A 22,903-nucleotide genomic window follows, 5' to 3' on the forward strand; every position below is an offset into this window, starting at 1 on the left:
TCAGTTTAATCACATGAGATGGAGACGCACCTAACTGTGTTCATCTTAAGTCCACATGCATTTAACCAAACATATGAATTTCTGCTTGCTTGCGACGTGTCCAGCAGCTCTCATTTGTTTTACATGTTCAAGAGGAAAACTGAAAGTTGAAGGAGAGTCAGCGATAGATGAGGGCCCTACCCATTTTATCCTGGGATAAATAGCAAGGATGTTATCTCTAGGAATAAGGTAAAGGGTAAAGGGACCCCTGACCATTAGGTCCAGTCACGGACAACTCTGGGGTTGCTTTACTGGCCGAGGGAGCCAGCGTACAGCTTCTGGGTCATGTGGCCAGCATGACTAAGCCGCTTCTTGCGAACCAGAGCAGCGCACAAAAATGCCATTTACCTTCCCACCAGAGCGGTACCTATTTATCTACCTGCACTTTGATGTGCTTTCGAACTGTTAGGTTGAGAGGAGCAGGGACCAAGTAACGGGAGCTCACCCCGTCCCGGGGATTCGAACCGCCAACCTTCTGATTGGCAAGTCCTAGGCTCTGTGGTTTAACCCACAGCGTCACCCGCGTCTCTATCTCTAGGAATAGTGTTCCATTAAAAACACACACAAAAACCTAATGATCTGGAAATTACACACTGAAGGTGTGCGTAAGAATTCACTGCTTCAAGTAGCTGTCTCAGGATAGCAACAGAAGTTCAGTGCAGAGCCTCCATTTTTCTGGATATGTTTTTGCACTTTGACAGAATTTTCTCTCCTCTCTTTCGTTCTCCCCCCCCCCTTTTTTTAACAATGAGTAGTGTGATAGCTGACAGACGTAGCAATGGAGCGGTTGGAGAAGCAGCACATATGATTTGGTTGTTATAAGAACTGGGAACATCTTCATTGCTAAGCATGATAGACTTTGGGTTTTGGGGTCGAGGGTTATTTAATTTGCTTCCTATTTATTTTTGGGATGGCCCTCTTTCGAAAACCTGCCAGTTGCCATAAAGTCCATCGAAAAATTGGTTTAGACTCCAATACTTTTGAGCTTTTGGAAGGATTTAATTGAAAATGCTTGCATTTTGGGTAACAGAGAATGAGATGCAATACTCGACCCAATAGATCGAGGGTTTGGCACCCAAGTCTTATGCATCTAGGGATGTGACGTTGGCCATACCAATACTACAAATATATATCTGTTTCCTACGAGTGTGTCTGTCTTGGCTTCCCCCAAATCATCCCATTGCCTTCAGTTCAGTGAGAGTGTTCTGTGTTCTGTGTTACGGACCCAGACCCTCCCTATTTTCCAGGGACAGTCCTGGATTTGCAGAAGCCCTCCTGGTTTCTGATTTGACCCTGGAATGACCCGCTTTTCCTTAGGATACCCCTGTTTTAATTGGAGAAATGTCGGAGGGTATGGCGTTATGTGACCTCCATGTCAATGAGATAAGTAACTATGCAACCTTTTTAGAAGACATTTGAAGACAGCCTTGTATAGGGAGGTTTCTTAATGTTTAATGTTTCATTGTATTTTTATATATGTTGGAAGCCGCTCAGAGTGGCTGGGGCAACTCAGTCCGGTGGGCAGGGTATTATTCTTATTCTTATTATTATTATTATTATTATTGAATAGGATGTGCCTATTGGAGGGCATGCAGACCCTTAGTTCCCCTAGAACAGCAGTTCTCAACCTGTGGGTCCCCAGATGTTGTTGGACTACAACTCCCATCAGCCCTGAGCTCTGGCCTTGCTAGCTAGGGGTGATGGGAGTTGTAGTTCAACAACATCTGGGGACCCACAGGTTGAGAAAGGCTGCCCTAGAAGTACAATTACCATGATTTCATGGTGAAAGGGAATTGCTGTTAACTCAGGTTAATGTGCTGTGTGGCTTCCTCAGAATGAATCTTGGAGGCAGAGCTTTGATCAACAACTCAAGGTGCTAATTGTCGACTAGGGTACTTGAAGGCAAAGGAGAAAAGAGCTCAGGTACCCTTTAAACAGGTGCATAGGAGGAAGAGTGTTAGCAGGTGTTCCTTGACAGGCAAGGATAAGAGGAATTGCAGCTGCTGAAATCTCCTCTTCTTAACTATCTGTTAAAGCCTGATAGAAAATAAATACCCTTGGCTGCACTGTCAGCTATGATTGATGATGATTAACACTTTACATTTCCCTTTACAACAACTTTGCAAAGTGGGAAAGGATTCACTGCCATGCAGATTTTGCACTAGACTGATTTGATTCCAGTTTCCTATTTTATTTTTCTTGTAGTGACATGAGTTAGACTTTTAACCTTTCTTCTTCTTTTTCTCTCCATCTCCTTTCTCTCTCTCTCTCTCTTTCCAGAAAGTAACAGGGGCATCTGGTGGAGCTTTACCAAAAAGGAGAAACACCAAGCTATTTTTAGGTATTGTAAAGAGCCATTTTCAAACCTTGTTCTGACTAACTAACACAGGTGCATGTTTGAGGTGGGTTTTTTTGTTTTTGTTTTGAGTTCCAGTGGCTTTGGGTATTGAAGTTTCTTTTTCACGGATCAAACATACATTATTCTGATGATAAGGGGGCATTTTTAAAATCACTTTTTAAAAAAAAGTTCTCGTTATAAACTTGCGACCCATGGAGGCTGCTTTGAAAAAAACCAATCTTTTCATTGCTGTTTCTTCTGCTTTCTTTCTGCACCCATCTGTGTCCTAATAACCCGTTGCATGTGTTAATAAATTAAACCTTGAAAAGAAATTGAACGGTGGAGACAGTGTTAGGCCCCAAGGTCAGGGAAGAAGTTTGAAATTGAATTCCTGACTCCAGAGTTGCCCTTGCTTGTTTGGCCACAAGGCTTTTGTTCTCTCATATGACGGACCGAGATAGCGAGTTCATTTGTTTCCAGTAAAAAGGCTTGCTTTTTTTGGTTAGAAATCTATTGCCGCTTGCTTGGGGTGGAAGTCTGAATCTGATTTGTGTGTGCATTCGTTTGGCTAAAATCAATGGGACTTAGGCACGTGTAAGTGTGCACATTTGTATATATGTGAATGTGTCCGCATATCAGTTCATGTGATATATATGTGAGACTTGCGACTCTTTTTTTCTGTCTGAACTCCTCAGCCTTTTAAGAAGTACACATCTGAAGGGATGAGGGGGACCGGTGAAGAAACAAGTTAGTTGGGGGTCCCTCTCACATTGAGACTGTGTTTAGGCAAAGGTACTTTAGAAGCCAAAAGACTGGGAGCCAGCTGTAGACTTTAATTTGAAATTGAGTCATTTTTGTTTGGTTTACAGGTCTTAGGTGCTTTAAAATACAACTTGACCGGTTCAGTAAACACGCATAGTGCAGGGAGGAAGGTAGGGGGTCTGTTAATGAAAAAGACGAGCCCTATCCTTTGACGCCACCTCAATTTTAGCCAAATTGTCTCTCCTCCAGGCGCATAGGTTTGTAAAACCTAGCAATGATTCAGGGAAAGGTGGCACCAGCTACGTACCGTATTTTTCGCTCTATAAGATGCACCAGACCACAAGACGCACCTAGTTTTTGGAGGAGGAAAACAAGAAAAAAAATATTCTGAATCTCAGAAGCCAGAACAGCAAGAGGGATCGCTATGCAGTGAAAGCAGCAATCCCTCTTGCTATTCTGGCTTCTGGGATAGCTGCGCAGCCTGCATTCGCTCCATAAGACGCACACACATTTCCCCTTACTTTTTAGAAGGGAAAAAGTGAGTCTTATAGAGCAAAAAATACGGTAGTTTTAAGCATGGGTTACAAAAATCAAATAGTTCAGTGTTCATGGTTTTGCTGCTGCTGCTGCTTCTATGTGGCTAATGTTATCCCCTTTCCTGAACCAGTAAGTCATATTTGCATTTTGGTGTTGTGAAACTGATCCCAAGTGGTTGATCCAAAACAAGCTCTGTGATGTGTATTGTGATAAATATTAAGGGGAGCGTTTGTGTGCGTTTTGTGTGCGTTTTGAGTAAGACCTTGCTCTCTGTTTTCATTTATTTACTGCTTTTTCAGTCTTACAAGAAAAAGCCTCAAGGCGGCTTTCAAATGAACTAGAATGAAACAGCCAGATTTTATTTTATTTAATCATGATTTACAAAAACGAAAATAATGAATAAATATAACTGGGTTCAAATAAGCCCCCTCCCCCCTTCCAATGCCCCTTGGTCCCAGAATGAAGCCTCCCCTGTTATTAGGATTCAGGTTTTGGTTGAGAAGGGGGCTGTGGTTGCCTAGCAACTGCTGCTCAGCTCACTGCTTCCCTAGAGCTGTCAAAATGGCTGACTGAGGCTGAATGCGGCCTGGCGGTCAGCGGCATGGTCAAGGACAGGCTAGCAGCTTCTGGGAATGCCTGGCAAGCTGTCAGTTTGGCACAGCCTTTAGGGTTACCATTAGGGACAAATTCCTTATTAGTCCTATGGGTAAACTGGCTTTAACTCAACGAATTTGTCCTTCTCCCAACTGTTGTTCATGAAGCTCTCTCCTCATTCTCTTATTCGCATTTTCTTTAAATAGATGGTTCCAAATGGCTTGACTTCTTTTGTTGTTGTTGATGACGGCGACTCTGTTTTAGTGTAGAGAAGGTGACTCATTAGGACCACAATGTACTACTGGCGCTGCTTTATTGTTTCTGACCAGTTGGACGTCTTCTCCTTTCCAGTTTTTTTTTGTGTGTGTGTGCAAGTTCCACAGAGAAAAATAACAGAGGCACAAGTAGCTGTTCGGATTTCTGTGTTGTCCGTATTGGAGGGGTTAACCCCCCACCCAAAAAAACCCTTTTCCCCTGGCTTAATCTGAACAATAGCTTAGTACCTCATCTGAGAAACTTAGATATATGGAATGTGACTCTTATCACAACTGCACAGTAGCCTGAACCATCCTCTGTCCTGCCTTTTTGATGCTACCTCCTTTCATATTTCCCCCCCCAGCATTCAGAGTAGTTTTATTTTTTTTTTTGGAAAATCAGGATTGAGGATCAGGGAAAAGAAACCCTGCAAGCCAAATTAATGCAGCTGAAACTTTATAAAATGATTTCTCTGCTCCCACACCACCACCATTTATTATTGGGGAAAATCTATTCTTTTCCAGTTCATCAACTAGCCCAATTGTGAGTACAGATGAGATTCCCGCTGCACCAACAGGAGCATCACAATTCTGCAACCCACATTTTTACGTCTAAGTGATGTCTAATTGACAGAAATGGGATAGCCTCTGTTATATAGGGGTTTTTTGTGGTGTGTGTGAACATTCAACCTGCTACCCAACTCATTTAGCGCTTAAGCCCATAAATAGAGATGCTACTCTCTGAAACAGGGAAGAGTGCTGAATATTGGTGATTTAAAGTACCCCTGAGTAAATAGCATGGCATGGGGTGGAGGGGGAGAGGATGCTTTACTTGTGTCAAAAATGCAGTGGTTTTTAGGGGTGCTTGAAATCCACCCCCAACTTGGAAAAAGCAGTAGATTAATCTAAGAAGGGCAGGCAGACTGGTAGTCTACCATTGCAGTTGGTAAAGATGACACCTAGGAAAGTGGTCTTGCCTTGTTTATCATTTTATGTATCCCTGATGACGTATCAAAATGATGTGTGAACAGAGCCCCAGGTTGACTGCAGGTTATTGCAAGGAGGTTTCTGGTTAAGTGAATGTATAAGATGTTGAAGGTTGTTGTTGTTGTTGTTTAGTCGTGTCCGACTCTTCGTGACCCCATGGACCAGAGCACACCAGGCACTCCTGTCTTCCACTGCCTCCCGCAGTTTGGTCAAACTCATGTTGGTAGCTTTGAGAACACTGTCCAACCATCTTGTCCTCTGTCGTCCCCTTCTCCTTGTGCCCTCCATCTTTCCCAACATCAGGGTCTTTTCCAGGGAGTCTTCTCTTCTCATGAGGTGGCCAAAGTATTGGAGCCTCAGCTTCACGATCTGTCCTTCCAGTGAGCACTCAGGGCTGATTTCCTTCAGAATGGAGAGGTTTGATCATCTTGCAGTCCATGGAACTCTCAAGAGTCTCCTCCAGCACCATAATTCAAAAGCATCAATTCTTCGGCGATCAGCCTTCTTTACGGTCCAGCTCTCACTTCCATACATCACTAATGTTGAAGGTACTGATGAGCAATTGAGTTATCCAGTCTGACAGGGGCTGTGTAATAAAATTTGATTGAATAAAAATATGTAACGGTTTAAGTGACCTGCTTTTTATTAAATGGGGGAGCTGTGGCAGAGAGGCAGTAGCAATTTTGAACTTCTGAATCCCCACCTAGTGAGCTGTATCATTATCTTGAAGATTTTTCCTACAGCTGGTTAATGGTTTGCTCACATGCGCAAGCGACAACACTTTATATCCCTATTTCAAATGTGAGTCTAACCTGGAATTGAAAAAGTGTTGTCTTATATATGTGCATCTTCAATTTGCCTGAACCATTTCCAACATGAACAAATAAGCCAGTTGGGGGCTAGTTATTTCACTTGGCTGGGATAGATGCTTATGACCAGTGGTTCCCCCCCCTAAGAAAATGTTTAGGGGTATGCATACCCCTGGGTCCCCCCAGAAAGAAAGCATTGCTTATGACTGTTTTGCAGGCTTGGAAGAGTTCCCAACGTTCACTGCAAAAATAGCAATGAGGAAGAGAAAATAAAACTAATCACAACGTGTGAGTAAAACAGAAAAGAATTGACTAGCACAGAAAGCAGTATGCGATTAGATTCAGCCTTACTTAATCCCGCATCAAAAGGTTCCCGCAGATGCAGCCTGCCAATCCGGTTTGAACATTTGTTGCATTCTCACTTGTAATGCTCTTTGAGGTAGAAACCTATTAAGGACGTTAAATTCCCTCCAATCCCTTCTGTATTAGAAGCATCCTTAATTGATCGCCTTATGCAAATTTGCAAGCAAGCAATCGCAAAGACAGAGCGGAAAAGAAGGTGAGGGTTCTTTTTCAAATATTCCATATGCGGTGGCTCCCATTTCTTGCCTACAGCCTGTATTTGTGGAGAGGGCTTCAGTCATGGTACACCACCACATACGGTGTTCCTCAGGCATTTGCAGTGCTGGTCTAAAAATTGAAACCTCTGCATCATGGTGCGTGATCCTAGCTGTCTATCCAGGGGCTGGGAGCTAATATGTGCAGGCATTTTCTATGGCTGACATTGTAGTGTGAGTTAATCTCAGCCAAGCCTTAACTTGGCCATAGATTCATTGCAAAGCCTCATTTCCCTATCTGTGAAATGGAAAGAGTGATGCCGTGTCTCACTTTTAGGGTTGCTTTCAGCGTGAATGAAGTAAAACCTATCTGAATTGCTGCGCTGTTGGAAAGATGCAATAGTCAGTTGTTGGTTGGGACACTTTATTTGGCTTGGGATTCCCGCCTCCACCCTCCCTGTTTCTATTTCATTTCGAGTCTTTAAAGGTGCATGCTGTTGCACGCATGCCACAATGCTGTGAGTGTCTCGCCATAAAATTAGGCTTCAGGGCCCTGGCTAAAGTGACCCATTCCAAAGTTAACAGCATAGCAGATTCTGGTAAGATGCATAATAAACCCTAAATTGCCCTGCAAGCTTGTTTTTCCAAGCAGGCAGATAATGGTTCCCAGAGTGCATACCGTATTTTTCGCTCTATAACACGCACCAGACCATAACACGCACGTAGTTTTTAGAGGAGGAAAACAAGAAAAAAAATATTCTAAACGAAATAGTGGATATATGATTTTTGTGGTTCATGCTGTGGCCACACACATGTCATCTGACAGTGAGTTTGGAGTAGCCCAATGCAAAAATCCTGAGGATCCATGTGGATCCATGCTTTGTAACCATGGAGGAGGGAAGGAAGGGGAACCATGGATCCTCTGCTCACGACTGTAGCAGATCCCCCCCGCCACCCGCAGGCATTCGCTCCATAACACGCACAGACATTTCCCCTTACTTTCTAGGAGGAAAAAAGTGAGTGTTATGGTGCAAAAAATACGGTATATTATTCATGGTCAGTTTTTATAAGCTTGATTTGCTGCAAATAGAACTTTCTTCCCCTGAATTCTGACCAAGCAGGCAGATTCCATTTTCTCAAACACCCGTTTTGCTGATTAGCAGTGGTGTTAACAATAATTCACAGTGGTACTCATCGTGATGCCTCCACCCGCCCCGATGCTGTTGAACTTCCACCACCCCAGTCAGTATGTCAAGTGATTGGGGCAATATGAGTTTGACATATATTTAATGTTTCGTTTTATCAGTATCCTTTAATGAATGTTGCATTTTCCTTGTAAACTGCTTAGAGGCTCTACTACAATCAAGCAGTACTGTATATAAGTTTTGCTAAATAAAATAAATCAAGACGTTGCTTTGTGTAAACCACTTTGAGGCTTTTGGGAATTAAGTGGTATATGAATTTTGCTAAATTAAAAAAAAAATCCAAGAACATCTGGATGACACCATGTTGGCTACCCAATAATAATTCTTTCAATAATCCTGTATGGCAGACCAGAATTGTCTTTGATTTGGCATCCACCTTCATGGTGATCTCTTATCAGTTTTCTCTGTCAGATGAAGACCCTCCTTTATCAAATGACCCTTCCCACATGTTCCTATATAGAGGCATACAGTTGGTATACCAAGGCTGTTGGATGTTTGTATGTTTCTAAATGGACTATTTGTTGCTGCTGCTTTTAGTTAAATTGTGGATATTTAGGTTGAACTTTTGAGAGGCAGTCAGATATAGTGGTCAGAGTGTTGGACTGGGAAGGTCTGGGTTCAAGTCCCCAGTGAGTCCCAAGGCTCAGTATGTGGCAGTGGGCCAGTGACTATCTCTGGGGGCTAACCTACTTTACAGCATTATTATGGGGACATGAACGTTGGGCGGGAAGAGAACCATTGAGTTCATTGGAGGAGAAGCAAGACAAACCATATTTACTTGAATGTAATTTGCAACTTATTTGGCCAAATTCCGTCGCGAACATTAGCATAGGCATTAGATTGGATGGCACCAGCAAATACTTTTTTGGTTTCAAGGTTTTGAAAATGGAGGTGCGCATTAGGTTTGATGGCACATTAGATTCATGTAAATATGGTATATGTAAAAGGTAAAGGGACCCCTGACCATTAGGTCCAGTCGTGACCAACTCTGGGGTTGCGGCGCTCATCTCGCTTTATTGGCCGAGGGAGCCAGCGTACAGCTTCCGGGTCATGTGGCCAGCATGACTAAGCCGCTTCTGGCGAACCAGAACATCGCACGGAAACACCGTTTAGCTTCCCGCCGGAGTGGTACCTATTTATCTACTTGCACTTTGACGTGCTTTCGAACTTTTAGGTTGGCAGGAGCAGGGACCGAGCAACGGGAGCTCATCCCGTCGCGGGGATTCGAACCACCGACCTTCCGATTGGCAAGCCCTAGGCTCTGTGGTTTAACCCACAGCGCCACCCGCATCCCCACCGTGTTGATGGTGCATTAGATTTGTGTAAATATGGTATATGTAATAATGAGCAAATGAACACGGAATGGGGTTCTCCCTGCCTCCTAGCTTTCTCATTCAGTCAAGGGTGCAGCAGCTCATACTCTCTGGGATGGGATGAAATACAGGGGTAAAAGGGAAGTCCGCAGTTGTGCGCGATCCTCTTCTTATCTCCCTTCCTTGAGTGCAGTGGGCATCCTCTTTGGGAGCCCAGCTCGGGTTCCGATTTATACTGCTATTAATAGCACATTCAGTTGGTAACATCTAAATCTGATCTGGGCATGTCTAGTCAAGCAGCCCCCATTTTCTTTCCCCTTCCAGCGTGTTAGCTTACGGCTCCCTTGTCTGCCTGCAGCTGGGCTTCAGCTGCTGCTTTCAGTCAGCCGGTGGCCAAGCGTTTGTCATCGTCCGTCACTAGAGTGACGTGTTCGTTGAACTTGGCCAGATGGCATCTGAAGGAAATTTACCCTACTGACTGCTTGCCCAAAAATAACAGCTTCTCGACCTGTCTTCTCTCCCTCTGTGCTCACCCGCCTTCCGCGCAGGCTTACACCATCGCTTATTTTGTTTTGCCTGCTCTCGCCTATTCTTTTTAAAGTGCGGTTTTGGTGACCTTTGGTTGTGACTCTTCTGATGACGGCACTGTTTTAAAGCTGAGGTTCTGATTCACTGAGCTTCCAGCCCCGTAGAAGGGAATTGCAGCGTACTCTCTGCTTTAGCTTTTTCAAACATTTTAATAAGTTTATCTGGCAGCAGCTGGAGTCTTCACTAAAGGGGAATAACGGAGACCCTCTCAGTGCTACCCAAACACCTTGAAGTGCTCATCAGTTCTGGAAGAGAGTTCTTTATCAAGATGGCTTCTGTGTCATAGAAGGACAGCAACATCCAGTGAATTGTTCAGTTTTCTGTTCCAGCATTTTGAAAGAAAGATACCCATTTCATAGAATTGTAGAGTTGGAAGAGACCATGTGGGTTATCTAGTCCAACCCCTTGCAATGCAGAAATCTTTTGCCCAACATGGGGCTCGAACCCATGACCTTGAGATTAAGAGTCTCATGTTCTACCAACTCCACACACATTTTAAGGGATGGTGAACTTAAATTTATTTCAGGTCTCTTCTATCTATCCCTTCATAAACTAGAAAATATTGCAGGGCTCAGCAGGGAATTTCCAGAGAGCAGAATCCTGTAAACATTAATTAGATTAAGGTTAATTATATTACGCCCTTACAGTGGTACTTCGGGTTAAGTACTTAATTCGTTCTGGAGGTCCATTCTTAACCTGAAACTGTCTTTAATCCAGGACTCAGACTTATCACAAGTTAAAAATTACAGGCCTATTTCTCTACTTAACGTAGATTATAAAATATTCGCAGGGATTTTAGCGAATAGATTGAAAAAAATACTGCAAGAAATTATCCATAAAGATCAAGCGGGTTTTCTTCCAGGCAGGCAGTTGAAAGATAATATAAGGAATGTAATAAATATTTTGGAATATCTGTCTGCCAGGAATGAAAAACAAGCTATGTTAATGTTCGTTGACGCAGAAAAGGCCTTCGATAATATCGCTTGGGACTTTATGTTGAAAAACTTAGAGTTTATGGATGCGGGAATTGAGTTCTGTAATGGGATAAAGGCAATTTATACAGAGCAGAAAGCAAAGTTAATCATAAATAATGTAACCACAGAAGATATAAAAATAACAAAAGGTACTAGACAGGGATGTCCACTCTCTCCACTACTATTTATAATGGTCCTGGAGGTTTTCCTGAGTTCAATAAGACAAAATAAATTAATAAAAGGGATAACAGTTGGTCAGAATGAATACAAAGTCAAGGCCTTTGCAGATGATCTGGTCATTACAACTGAAGAACCATTAGAAAGCGTGAAAGAGGTTTTGAATGAGATTGAGAAGTTTGGCAATTTGGCAGGGTTTAGACTAAATAAGAAGAAAACAAAAATAATTACAAAAAATATGGATCAAAGTATGATAGAAATAATGCAACAAAGTACAGAGATAGAGGTGACAAAAAAGGTTAAATATTTAGGAATTTGGCTAACCCCTAAAAATATTGATTTGTATCAGAACAACTATATACCTGTCTGGAATGGAATAAGGAAAGATCTTGACGTGTGGAGGAGAATGAAATTATCTTTTTGGGGAAGAATTTCCACGATAAAGATGAGTGTTCTCCCGAAGATGTTGTTTTTGTTCCAAACTATCCCCATATTAAAGGGGGTAACAATCTTTAGTGAGTGGCAAAGAGTGCTTTCAAGATATATCTGGCAGGGCAAGAAGCCGAGAATTAAATATAAGTTGTTAACGGATGCAAAGGAGAGAGGCGGCTTTGCCCTGCCGGATCTGAAATTGTATTACGAAGCAGCAGGTCTTTGCTGGTTGAGAGAATGGATAAAATTAGAGAACAGTCAGCTATTAGATTTAGAAGGTTTTGACAACAGATTCGGGTGGCACGCGTACTTATGGTGTGAAAAGAGGAAAATTCATAAAGGTTTTGGGAATCATATATTTAGGGGTTCATTATTGGAAATATGGGACAGGTACAAAAATCTGTTAGAGCCAAAAGTTCCACATTGGTTGTCACCACTAGAGGTAATGACTGTAAAGAAAATAAATATGAGAGGTAATTGGATTACATATGGTGAATTGATAATTAAGGAAGGAGGAAAATGGAAATTAAGGCCATATGAACAAGTTAAAGAACATGTTTATGATTGGTTGCACTATTTTCAAGTTAATGAGATGTTTAAAAAAGATGTCAAAGAAAGGGGCTATGCAGAAAAAGATTCAAGGTTTCAAATAGAGGTGATAAATAATGAGTGCAAAATTTTATCGAAAATGTATAAAACTTTGTTAGAATGGAATTTGAAAGATGAAGAAGTCAAATCAGTGATGATACAATGGGCCAGGGATTTTGGGTACAATATACAGTTTGAAGATTGGGAAAAACTGTGGAATCAGAGCTTAAAATTTACCGCATGTACAGTACTAAAAGAAAATGTAATGAAAATGTTTTACAGATGGTACATCACTCCGGTAAAACTTGCAAAAATGTATAAGACGTGCAATAAGTGTTGGAAGTGCAAAGAAAAAGAAGGCACGTTCTATCACATGTGGTGGGAATGTAGGAAAGTGAAGGGTTTTTGGGAGATGATTTACAACGAAATGAAAAAGATGTTAAAATATACATTTGTTAAAAAACCAGAGACCTTCCTTTTAGGAATTACAGGAAATGAAATAAGAAGGAAAGACTGTAAACTTTTTCAATATGCGGTTACAGCAGCAAGAACCCTACTGGCCCAGAAATGGAAACAAGAAGAAATTCCGACGTTAGAAGAATGGAGACTGAAGTTGACAGACTATTCAGAATTGGACAGATTAACTGGAAAAATTAGATACTTTAAAGACCAAAAATTTATCGAGGACTGGGGGAAATTTGTTGAATATCTGAAAAGAATATGTGATGTGCAAACAACGCTGGCGGGGTTTCAAGAAGCACTGTAAAAGTTGAGATATATTGTTAAAAAGCAATAGAGGTGGGAGGGAAGATTAATGGCAATATAAATAGAGAAATGCGTATCTGAGATGTAAATACGGATGATTATCAGAGAAGTTGAAGGAAGTCAAAAAAGGAATCAAATATATGGAAATTTGTACAATTTGTATTATTGTTTTGTAAAATGAATAAAAATATATTAAAAAAAAAAACTGTCTTTAATCTGAAGCACCACTTTAGCTAATGGGGCCTCCTGCTGCCGCTGCACCACTGGAGCACGATTTCTGTTCTCATCCTGAAGCAAAGTTCTTAACCCGAGGTACTATTTCTGGGTTAGCGGAGTCTGTAACCTGAAGCGTATGTAACCTGAAGCATATGTAACCCGAGGTACCACTGTACTTGAGCAAGGAAAACTTGAGTACCTGATTTTCACACTTTAAGTGCAGAAACAGGGGCAGGAAATCTCAGGCCATGACTCTCAAATGTGGCCGCACTGTCTGGCCCTTGGACTCTCTGCAAGTCCATCAAAACTAGCCTACTCCACAAAGGTAATGTTTACATTTGTTGCTCCACCTCTGACTCTGCCCACCACTGGCATGTGGCCCTCAGCAGATTGCCTAGCAGGAAATGTGGCCCTCAGGCTGAAGAAGGTTCCACACCTCTGTGCTAAAAGGTTGCTTTGAGAAGCTCTACCTTATACTAAAGGAAAAAGAGATGGATCACGCAGCCATCTCTGATGTGTAAAAGGGACCCTTGTATCATCCTCTGCACAAATATCAGATATCTTGCAAAATATATGAAAATCAAAGAGGCCCATCATAACATTCATGCTGAATGTGCAGAGTGTCTTTTTCCTCACTACACACAGTTTGGGAAAGATCTTGGAGATCAGGTTCTGGCTAGGGCGTTTTTGAATTACCAGCATCCTTGTTTGCAGGAGTGAGCATGGTGGTGTTAGGTTGTTGTTGTTGTTGTTTAGTCGTTTAGTCGTGTCTGACTCTTCGTGACCCCCTGGACCAGAGCACGCCAGGCACTCCTGCCTTCCACTGCCTCCCGCAGTTTGGTCAAACTCATGCTGGTAGCTTCGAGAACACTATCCAACCATCTCGTCCTCTCTCGTCCCGTTCTCCTTGTGCCCTCCATCTTTCCCAACATCAGGGTCTTTTCCAGGGAGTCTTCTCTTCTCATGAGGTGGCCAAAGTATTGGAGCCTCAGCTTCACGATCTGTCCTACCAATACTAAAATATAGGTTTCAGATTACTAGTCACCTGCGTGGCTGCGCACCAGGAATTTTTCTAGTACTGAAATATTGTAGAATTTTAAAAGCACTTTTGTCAATTCCAAATACGTGGCCTGCTTCCTGAAACTTGATACAGCTTTTCCTCAATGAACGTCTTATTTCCCTAGCACCTTTAGCACGATGAAACTATATTGTAGAAGTTTCATGTTGCCTTCTAAAAGAACCCTGTGAAAGAGATCATTAAGCTCATTGCTCAAACTCATCCGGTCCAGGAAATAGTTGCTTGCATTGAAGAAATACTTGAACCCAGGAGTTCTATATGCAGCACTTGTTTCCATTGGACTTTTTGACTCATAAATTGTCAGAAGGGACAACGCTGTAGCATTTATAAAATAACTGAAATGCTGCTTGAGACTTGAAGACCAAGATCCTAATTTCCCATAATTGCTGGGTAATTCAAGGGATTAGTTAGTTGACTGAAATAATAGAACCTTTCAACTCCAGGTCACTGCTTCACTTCCTGATGGGGGTCATTCTTGCCAGCAAAGTAATTAACATCCAGTTATTGGAAAGTATTCTGACTTTAAGTAGGTGAAATTCCCATGCTTCCATTTGGAATGGACCCACATTTTATAATGGGTGCATTATGCCAATGATGAATTGTCCTCAGTAGTTAATGAAGTGAAGAAATAAAAATATTGGCCATTGTGATTGAAAAGAGCTTGCCGCAGAGAGCAAGCTCATCCTTTCCCTTCTTTTAGGTCAAACAATGTGTGGAAGGCAAGGAAAAGGGTCTGCAGTCTCAAAGTTTTTTGTTCGTCTGCATAAATTGGCCGCTTACAGCTCATTCCACACTTTAAATCTGAGATTGTTCATGAAGGGGTGTGCATGTAATTCAGGTGTCTGAATTTTTGGCAGCTTATTTGGAATTGTGTGTGAATTAGAGGGTCAGACTAGATGACTCAGTTTGCGTTGTAAAGGACGCCCCCCCCCGATATTATACAACATAATACTATTATTTCCTCCATGGCAGAATTGTTTTCTGTTTAGTCTCACCAGGGCTTAGCCCCAGAAACTCTCTTCGCAATGGCAGGAGTGAGACTGAGAGTACCTCTGAGCAAGTACAGATTTCGTTATTTCTTTGTCTTTTGTCTCACCCACAGCCCCAAATCACAGCCTGAATCAACACCTAGGATTAGGATGCAGGCTGTGCCTTTCAGTCTAGACACCGAAGCTCAATATCTCCCTCTAAAAGAATGAAAGTTTACTACCCGCCTTTTCTCCACCGCTTCTTCCCCAATCTTATACTGTATACAACATTAAAGTCTCACATCAAATATAACTGATCTGTAAAAACGACTTCATGATCTGAAAACTGAGACAATGTATGAAACCCAAGTAAATCATTAATAAAAACTTTTTTTTAAAAAAGTATCCCTTACTTGTGTATACTTTCTGCTTTGCATGTAAGTGTTGAATTGTGGGAGATATTTGTTCTATTAGGTATAGTGTTTCATCATTACCTTTTGGCTAAAATAAATATGATTAGTTTTAGCAATTGGGAGAAGATTCTGTAATTGCATTCCCCAATAATTGATTGAGCATCCTTTCATACAAGTGAGCTAGTGACTTCCTCTCTGATTTTCCACTTGTGTATGGGAATGGGCTGTTGGTGAACTAAACAATCTAAATCTATGGTCTTTTAAGCCGTGGGTTTTTAAAATTGGTTTTTGATTGTTACTGTGTTATGTACTTTGTGTTTTTACATTGTGAACCGCTCCGTGAGCCTCAGATGAAGGACTGTATTGAAATCCAGTCAATGAGTGTGAACTGGGAGAGAGCCAAAGTTATTACTCTGGTTGCATCTGGTTGGAGTTGTTGCAGCCTTTGTGATCTTGGAAGAAGCCTAAGACTGATTCCTGGTACAGCCATGGCACGACCCCTGTCTGTATTGGTGACCCTGGGGGGGGGGGAGAGTTCCTAGTTGATGTGCATCAACAGAGCTCCCCCTACTGGTGGTTAACCCTTCTGAGACTTCCTGTAGGTGGTCAGGGGTCAAATATAGTCGGTTTGGTTCCAGTGCCTAACCCAATACCACTCACATTCTGTAAACAATAAAGTTGTGGCCTTTTTTAGCCCATTAACCTAAAATACTTGAGTCAAGTGTCTTTATTCCAACTAAGGGGGAGGGTTCAGGGCCTTGCCACGCAGCGGATGTTTCCAAAGGTGCCTATACAGTGGTACCTCGTGTTACGTACTTAATCCATTCCGGAGGCCCATTTGTAACCCGAAACCGCTCGTAACAAGAGGCGCACTTGCACTAATGGCGCCTCCTGCTGCTGCCGTGCCGCCGGAGCGCGACTTCTACTTGCATCCCGGGACAAAGGTTGCAAGAAGGAGCGGAGCGCATAACCCGCAGCATTCATAAGGGGGATGGTACGTAACACGTGGTACCACTGTATGTAGGAGAGCCTGGGGGGCGGGTATAGGAAAGGGGTGGCTGGCAGAGTGGGCAAAGGAGAAAACTGACCTTGAGCGTCTGCGTGGTTCATATTGAACTGGTATTGGGGAAACCTAATCTGAATGTACTGTTTTTGCAGCACATTTACTAGCAGAGTGAATGGAGCGATGGATGACTGTAGTCTGGGGATTGACAAGATATATTGGAGTGTTTGGTGTGTATTGGCAGGAAGAGCGACATTGGATGAGCTTGTGAGTATTGTCTGATTTGTGCTTTTGCCGTAGGGAAATTAGTAGTATTTAAGAGGGATTCTGGATATGATGTGATTGTGTGGGTGTGGCTGAGCGCTGCATGTTGTGAGTCAGGCCTTGGCAAGAGGGGAGGGATCCCTGGTTCTTAAGATATTTTGCAATGTGGTGCCATGTTTTTTTTCTTTTTGTGGATTCTAAATTTTGTTTGGTATTGTAGTTCATCAGTCTCAGTATTTATAGATAGGGATACAGTGGTACCTCAGGTTAAGTACTTAATTCGTTCCAGAGGTCTGTTCTTAACCTGAAACTGTTCTTAACCTGAAGCACCACTTTAGCTAATGGGATCTCCTGCTGCTGCCGCACTGCCGGAGCCCTATTTCTGTTCTTAACCTGAAGCACTATTTCTGGGTTAGCGGAGTGTGTAACCTGAAGCATATGTAACCTGAAGCGTATGTAACCCAAGGTACCACTGTATTGTATTGTTGTAACCAGCTTACTTGTTAACATTTGTTTATATAAAATATATAAACATTTGTTTATATATTTGTTTATATATACATCAGTGTACAGGGGGCTGTACACAGTCAGAATAAGAATTCTACCCTAAAGGGCATACAGTCGAAAACAGCCAATATAAACAATACAGTAAAAAATCAATAGTTTAAAATGTCCAGTTCACAAACCATTGCACCAGCTATACTAAAACAGCCACCCACAACTGGAACCAGAAGTCTTCACTGTTTAAGGCCAACAGGGATTGCTTGGCTGATGGATGAAACTTGGTTTGCATCTCTGGGCAATGGCTCCCATAAGTACATACCTGAGGAGTGGGAGAAATGAACATAAGCTCAGAAAATATGCTGAAGTCTTCCAGGTGTTTCTCTCTCAGTCCAGTCCTCTCCTCCAGCAAGCCAAGAGGCTGCCTTGGTATTAAGTGTTGTAGATATACATCCCCATATATATTCATGAAATGAATAAATAAAATTTCACAGTTTGGGTACATGTGGGTGGTAGAGAACCACATACATAGCCTTGACCTCCTAGGAAGAAAGGTTGGAATGTACTGAATAAACAAACTGTCATTAAAAAAAACCTGGCATTTTCCTCAAGAGGCTTAATTAAAGAGAGGGTGAAAATATTGCCTGAGAGTACATGGTTTATTGAATTAACATTTGAACTTTTGTTGTACTGCTAATTGATTTAAAAGTGTTAACTTGAGTAACTAGGTGCCTGGGAATTTCCCAGGCAAAGCCTGGTGTAGGTCTGGTATCTTTACCTGTTATCATTTTAATGCTCTGAGTTTTCTCTCTCTTTCTCTCCCTCTCAGACCTAGAATCCAATGGTGATTTAAACAACGATGATTATGAATTTGAGGATGAAGCTAAACTTGTCATATTTCCAGACCACTTTGAAATTCCTTTACCCAACATAGAAGAGTTGCCAGCTTTGGTAAGTGTGGGTAACAGACAAAGAATGGGATTTAAACTGATTTAATCTTTCACTCTTAAAGGATCGTGGGTGCCAAGCCTGGGAAAGACCTATTTGTGGGACCTTGGAGAACTGCTAGACTAGGCCACGCTGAGCTTAAGTAGGTTTTTAAGGCAGATCCTTATATTTTGGTAGAGCAGTGGAATACAATGGCCGAGAGTGTATGTGTTGCATGGCTGAGTCCTTTACTAAGATCTTGACTCAGCCTTGAATTCACTTGATGGCCTTGGGCAATATGTTGTCTTTTAGTCTTAACTCCACTCCTCTGCAATATAGGGATACTTTTGACCTGCCTTGCAGGGCTCTTGTGAGGACTATGGAAACAGTTTGATCATTCTAAAGTGCTATATGAAAGCTAATTGCTTATCATTACTGGTGTACTTGGTTGCAAACACTGGTTATCTCCCACTTGGACTACTGCAATGCGCTCTACGTGGGGCTACCTTTGAAGGTGACCCGGAAACTACAACTAATCCAGAACGCGTCAGCCAGACTGGTGACTGGGAGCGGCCGCCGAGACCATATAACACCGGTCTTGAAAGACCTACATTGGCTCCCAGTATGTTTCCGAGCACAATTCAAAGTGTTGGTGCTGACCTTGAAAGCCCTAAATGGCCTCGGTCCAGTATATCTGAAGGAGCATCTCCACCCCCATCGCTCTACCCGGACACTGAGGTCCAGCACCGAGGGCCTTCTGGCGGTTCCCTCCCTGCGAGAAGCCAAGTTACAGGGAACCAGGCAGAGGGCCTTCTCGGTAGTGGCACCCGCCCTGTGGAACGCCCTCCCACCAGATGTCAAAGAGAACAACAACTACCAGACTTTTAGAAGACATCTGAAGGCAGCCATGTTTGATGTATTACAGTATTTTAATATTTTTTTGGAAGCCGCCCAGAGTTGCTGGGGAAGCCCAGCCAGATGGGTGGGGTATAAATTATTATTATTATTATTATTATTATTATTATTATTATTATTATTATTATTATTATTACATAGGGATAGTTTTGTCTTTTGGTTTTGGTTTTTTACATTGCCTTTTATGTTCACTTTGACTTTGCCCCCTACCTCTAGGTTACGATAGCTTGCGACGCAGTCCTCAGTTCGAAATCTCCTTATAGGAAGCAAGACCCAGATTCGTGGGAAGAGGAGCTGCAAGTGTCCAAACATGCCAACACTCTTGTACAGATGGACAATGGAGTCAGGATTCCTCCCAGGTGAGACTGTTGCACTTTGTTACCTGAGAACTGCCCTGTGGAACAGATCCCAGAACCCACCTAATCCAGCTTCTGCATCCCATGTTAACCAATTGGATGCCTTTGGGGATGGGTGGTTAGGATAGGTGCCTGATTAAAGAACAAGACCAGAAAACCACACTTGCCAAGAATAATGTGATACAGAGAGAAATAGCTAAGGAGCTCTCGGGTAAGATCTTCCATAAGGGTCCCACCCCCACCCCATAGCACATAGATATGTAGCACAACACTTTTATAGAAACCATCTTATCTGTCACTCCTCTCATTTTCTGTCTGCAGCAGCCATTAAGTTCCCTGTTGGCAGCTATTTACGTTTTCTTCATACCCATTAACACTGCATTAATCCATTATCTGCCTCACGCAAAGGACATTAAAGTTAATTAAATGATTCTAAAGTGCTCTGCAGTACGTTATATGGTTTTATAACATTTAATATACAATGTTTTAAACCGTTGGCAGGTCTTTCTGCTTTATTTGACACGTTTGTATTGAGTGTTCTGTATTGAATACTCAGTATAGGAGGACAATTTGCTCACATTAATCCCTTTTTACCCAGTCCTCCCTGTTCCTTCCTTTCCATCTTTTTGTTCCCCCACTACCGAAATGTTGGTTGTAAGTTTTCCAAGAGCTTAATGTCTCTTGCGTTTCTTTTCTTATGTTGGTCTGTATACATACAGTATATATATATACATATTGATAGCACCATGGACCAGATTCAACTAACAGATCCTCCTAGTAGACTTCTCCTTGCACAACAGAGCTCCCCTGCATGTCCCCCAATTGGCTCTGGGCAGCTCAGGAGTGAACATAAGAAGGAGACGCTTGTTTCCTCAGGCAAGCAGAAACGCTTATGTTAAGAAAACATTTGTAACAGAGCAATACTGAATTTCTTCCTACATACAGTTATCGTTAATGAAGAACAGCAGTTTTTGAGGATTGGTGATGTGGGGCTACTCAGATGGCAGCAGATTGTTGTTGTCCCATTGGCAGTTGACAAGGAGAACCCTATGGTTAATCCAGTGTGGGAATCTTGGCCACTTGCTGGTTTTGGAGGTAGACCCAGGTTTCCCCAGTACTGCCAATCTAACCCCTGAATGTTTCTTGCTTTCCAGTGGCTGGAAATGCTCAAAATGTGACCTGCGGGAGAATCTTTGGCTGAATCTCACAGATGGGTCAGTACTGTGCGGAAAGTGGTTCTTTTACGGCAGTGGAGGAAATGGACATGCGCTGGAACATTATAAGGAGATGGGTTATCCCTTAGCAGTGAAGCTTGGAACAATTACTCCTGATGGTGCAGGTTAGTCAGTAGGAAAATAAGTACCTTTTATCAGGTAGCCCACATCATCACTGTCTCTTGGTTTTATCACAGACATGTAGTATAGAAGAGGGCAAGAAAATGAGGAAGTAAGCAGGGGTTTTACAGAAACTGAATTCGGGACAAGGTTCAACATTCTGCACTCTCACTGAACTGGGATATGCACAAGTGTCCTGGATGATATCTTTTCTACATCTGACTGTTCTCAACAAAGGCAGGCCATGTTGTGCAACTCAAAGGATTCTCATTCCTGCCCATGCACACAGTTTTGCTGCAAAGCTAGCCAAAGCGGGGAAACGCATCCTTTCAGCATTGCCACAGCAAAACAGATTTGGTGCTTGGCTTGAGTGTGCCACATCCGAGGAGGAGGCTGCACGTTTAGAACAAAGGGATTTGCAGACCCCCTTCAGCATAGCCATGTTTTTGCTCCCAGGGGCTCTGTGGCTCAGCTGGCGGCTCTCTACAGCTCTCCTTCCACCCCCAAACTCTTACCGTAGAATTAATGCAGCGTCAGGAAGCACATAAATCATTGGAACTTCTGGCTGTGACTGAAAAGGGCAGAGTGGCCTCTTGTCATTGTTAATGGTTGTGCACTGAGGGCATAGGGACAAAATTTATTAGGGGAAGGGATGCTAATGAGGCTTATGTGCCCATCATGATGCACGATTGACATACTGCTCTGGAGGGCTTCCATCTGGCCAGGGGTGGGGTGGGGATCAAAGGCTCTGGTCTTGAGTCACCTGCATAATATTTTGGCCAAAGCAGGCTATTAAGAGGACCGACATATTGCAGTGGGAATTTGCGTAACAGTACAGATTTCAGTTGGTTAATAATAGAACAGAGCCATAGCAGAGAATTAAACATGCACGTAGTCTTTTAAGTATCCTAGGTTACCTTTAAAATCTTTATCATTCATCCTTGCAAACAATTCTTTTAGCAGGGAGGGGAGGAGGGACAATAGTTCTCTGTGTACTCTTCGCTCCCTTCGTCCCCCCCCGAAAAACACAATAGGCCAGACAACGTGTTTTATTCCTGCTTACAGTAAACAAGAGCAGTTTACTAATCCTTAATATTTTCTTTTTGTCTAATTTGTGATCAGTTAGATACCAGAGGGTCCTAAATACAAAAGGAAATATGAAACAAAATTCAGGTTTTAAAGTGTACTGATCTTTTGATTTCAGCGGAGAACTGTAAGCTTCAGTTGCATCCCATTCTTATAACTGCTAAAAAGAATTAGTGTAGTTTGCATTTCCAGGGTTCCTGGAGTGCAAACTCAAATGAAAAAAGAAGAAATTTTAAAGATATCCAGAGGTGTTGCTTTGTAATCTGTTTCTGCGAAAACAACAAAGAATCTTGTAAGACTTTAAAAGACTGACAAATTATGTTATGTCGTAAGCTTTTGTGGCTTGGAGCCTTCTTCATCAGAAATATGAAATGTAATCCTCAGTTGGCATGGATGTAATGTAAAAGTTGGAGTAAAATGGCAATGAAAGGCAAACAAAGATTTGTATCCAAGTGACCTTAGATGAATATCAGCACTTCAAAAGTTGACCTCAGCTGGCCTCTGGAGTGGCTTATTTGCATGGACTTAAGGTTTCAAATGTTATTGTTTTGTCCCTGTTTTGTTTTATCTCCAGTCAGACATCCATATGGATGTTTTTTCCAGCTGAAGTGAAATGCTTCAAATATTGTTACAGATGTAACCCAAGGTTCATTTAGGTGGCTCTGATGAAGGTGACTCTGATAAAGCACACAAACTTTTTCCAGGTGCCGCACAGCATTGTGACTTAACTGGAAAAGCACGAGAACACTGAGCTCTTGTTTACAGAGGGGAACAATAATATGTACCTGGAAACAGAGACTCCTTTGGCATGCAATGGCAGCAGAAGGGCACCATGCCTATCCATAAATGCCAGCAGGGTCACCCTTGGCAGACACTAGCGGAGAGAATGCTGGACTTTCTCAGCTGGACATCGCAGCGCTTAT

General features: G+C 42.3%; 1 protein-coding gene across 4 annotated transcripts in view; it reads left to right on the forward strand.

Annotated features, from left to right (window-relative positions):
• USP13 (ubiquitin specific peptidase 13) overlaps positions 1-22,903 on the forward strand; it is a 66,623-nt gene that overhangs the window by 15,979 nt on the left and 27,741 nt on the right. For all 4 annotated transcript variants that reach the window (XM_053390607.1, XM_053390608.1, XM_053390610.1 and 1 more), the window contains exons 3-6: positions 2,320-2,380; positions 18,192-18,313; positions 19,421-19,563; positions 20,715-20,899. In XM_053390607.1, the coding sequence (XP_053246582.1) occupies positions 2,320-2,380; positions 18,192-18,313; positions 19,421-19,563; positions 20,715-20,899 (511 nt within the window). The remainder of the gene's footprint in view (positions 1-2,319; positions 2,381-18,191; positions 18,314-19,420; positions 19,564-20,714; positions 20,900-22,903) is intronic.

The sequence above is a fragment of the Podarcis raffonei genome, chromosome 5 (genome assembly GCF_027172205.1).
Source record: "Podarcis raffonei isolate rPodRaf1 chromosome 5, rPodRaf1.pri, whole genome shotgun sequence".
Classification (NCBI taxonomy): domain Eukaryota; kingdom Metazoa; phylum Chordata; class Lepidosauria; order Squamata; family Lacertidae; genus Podarcis; species Podarcis raffonei.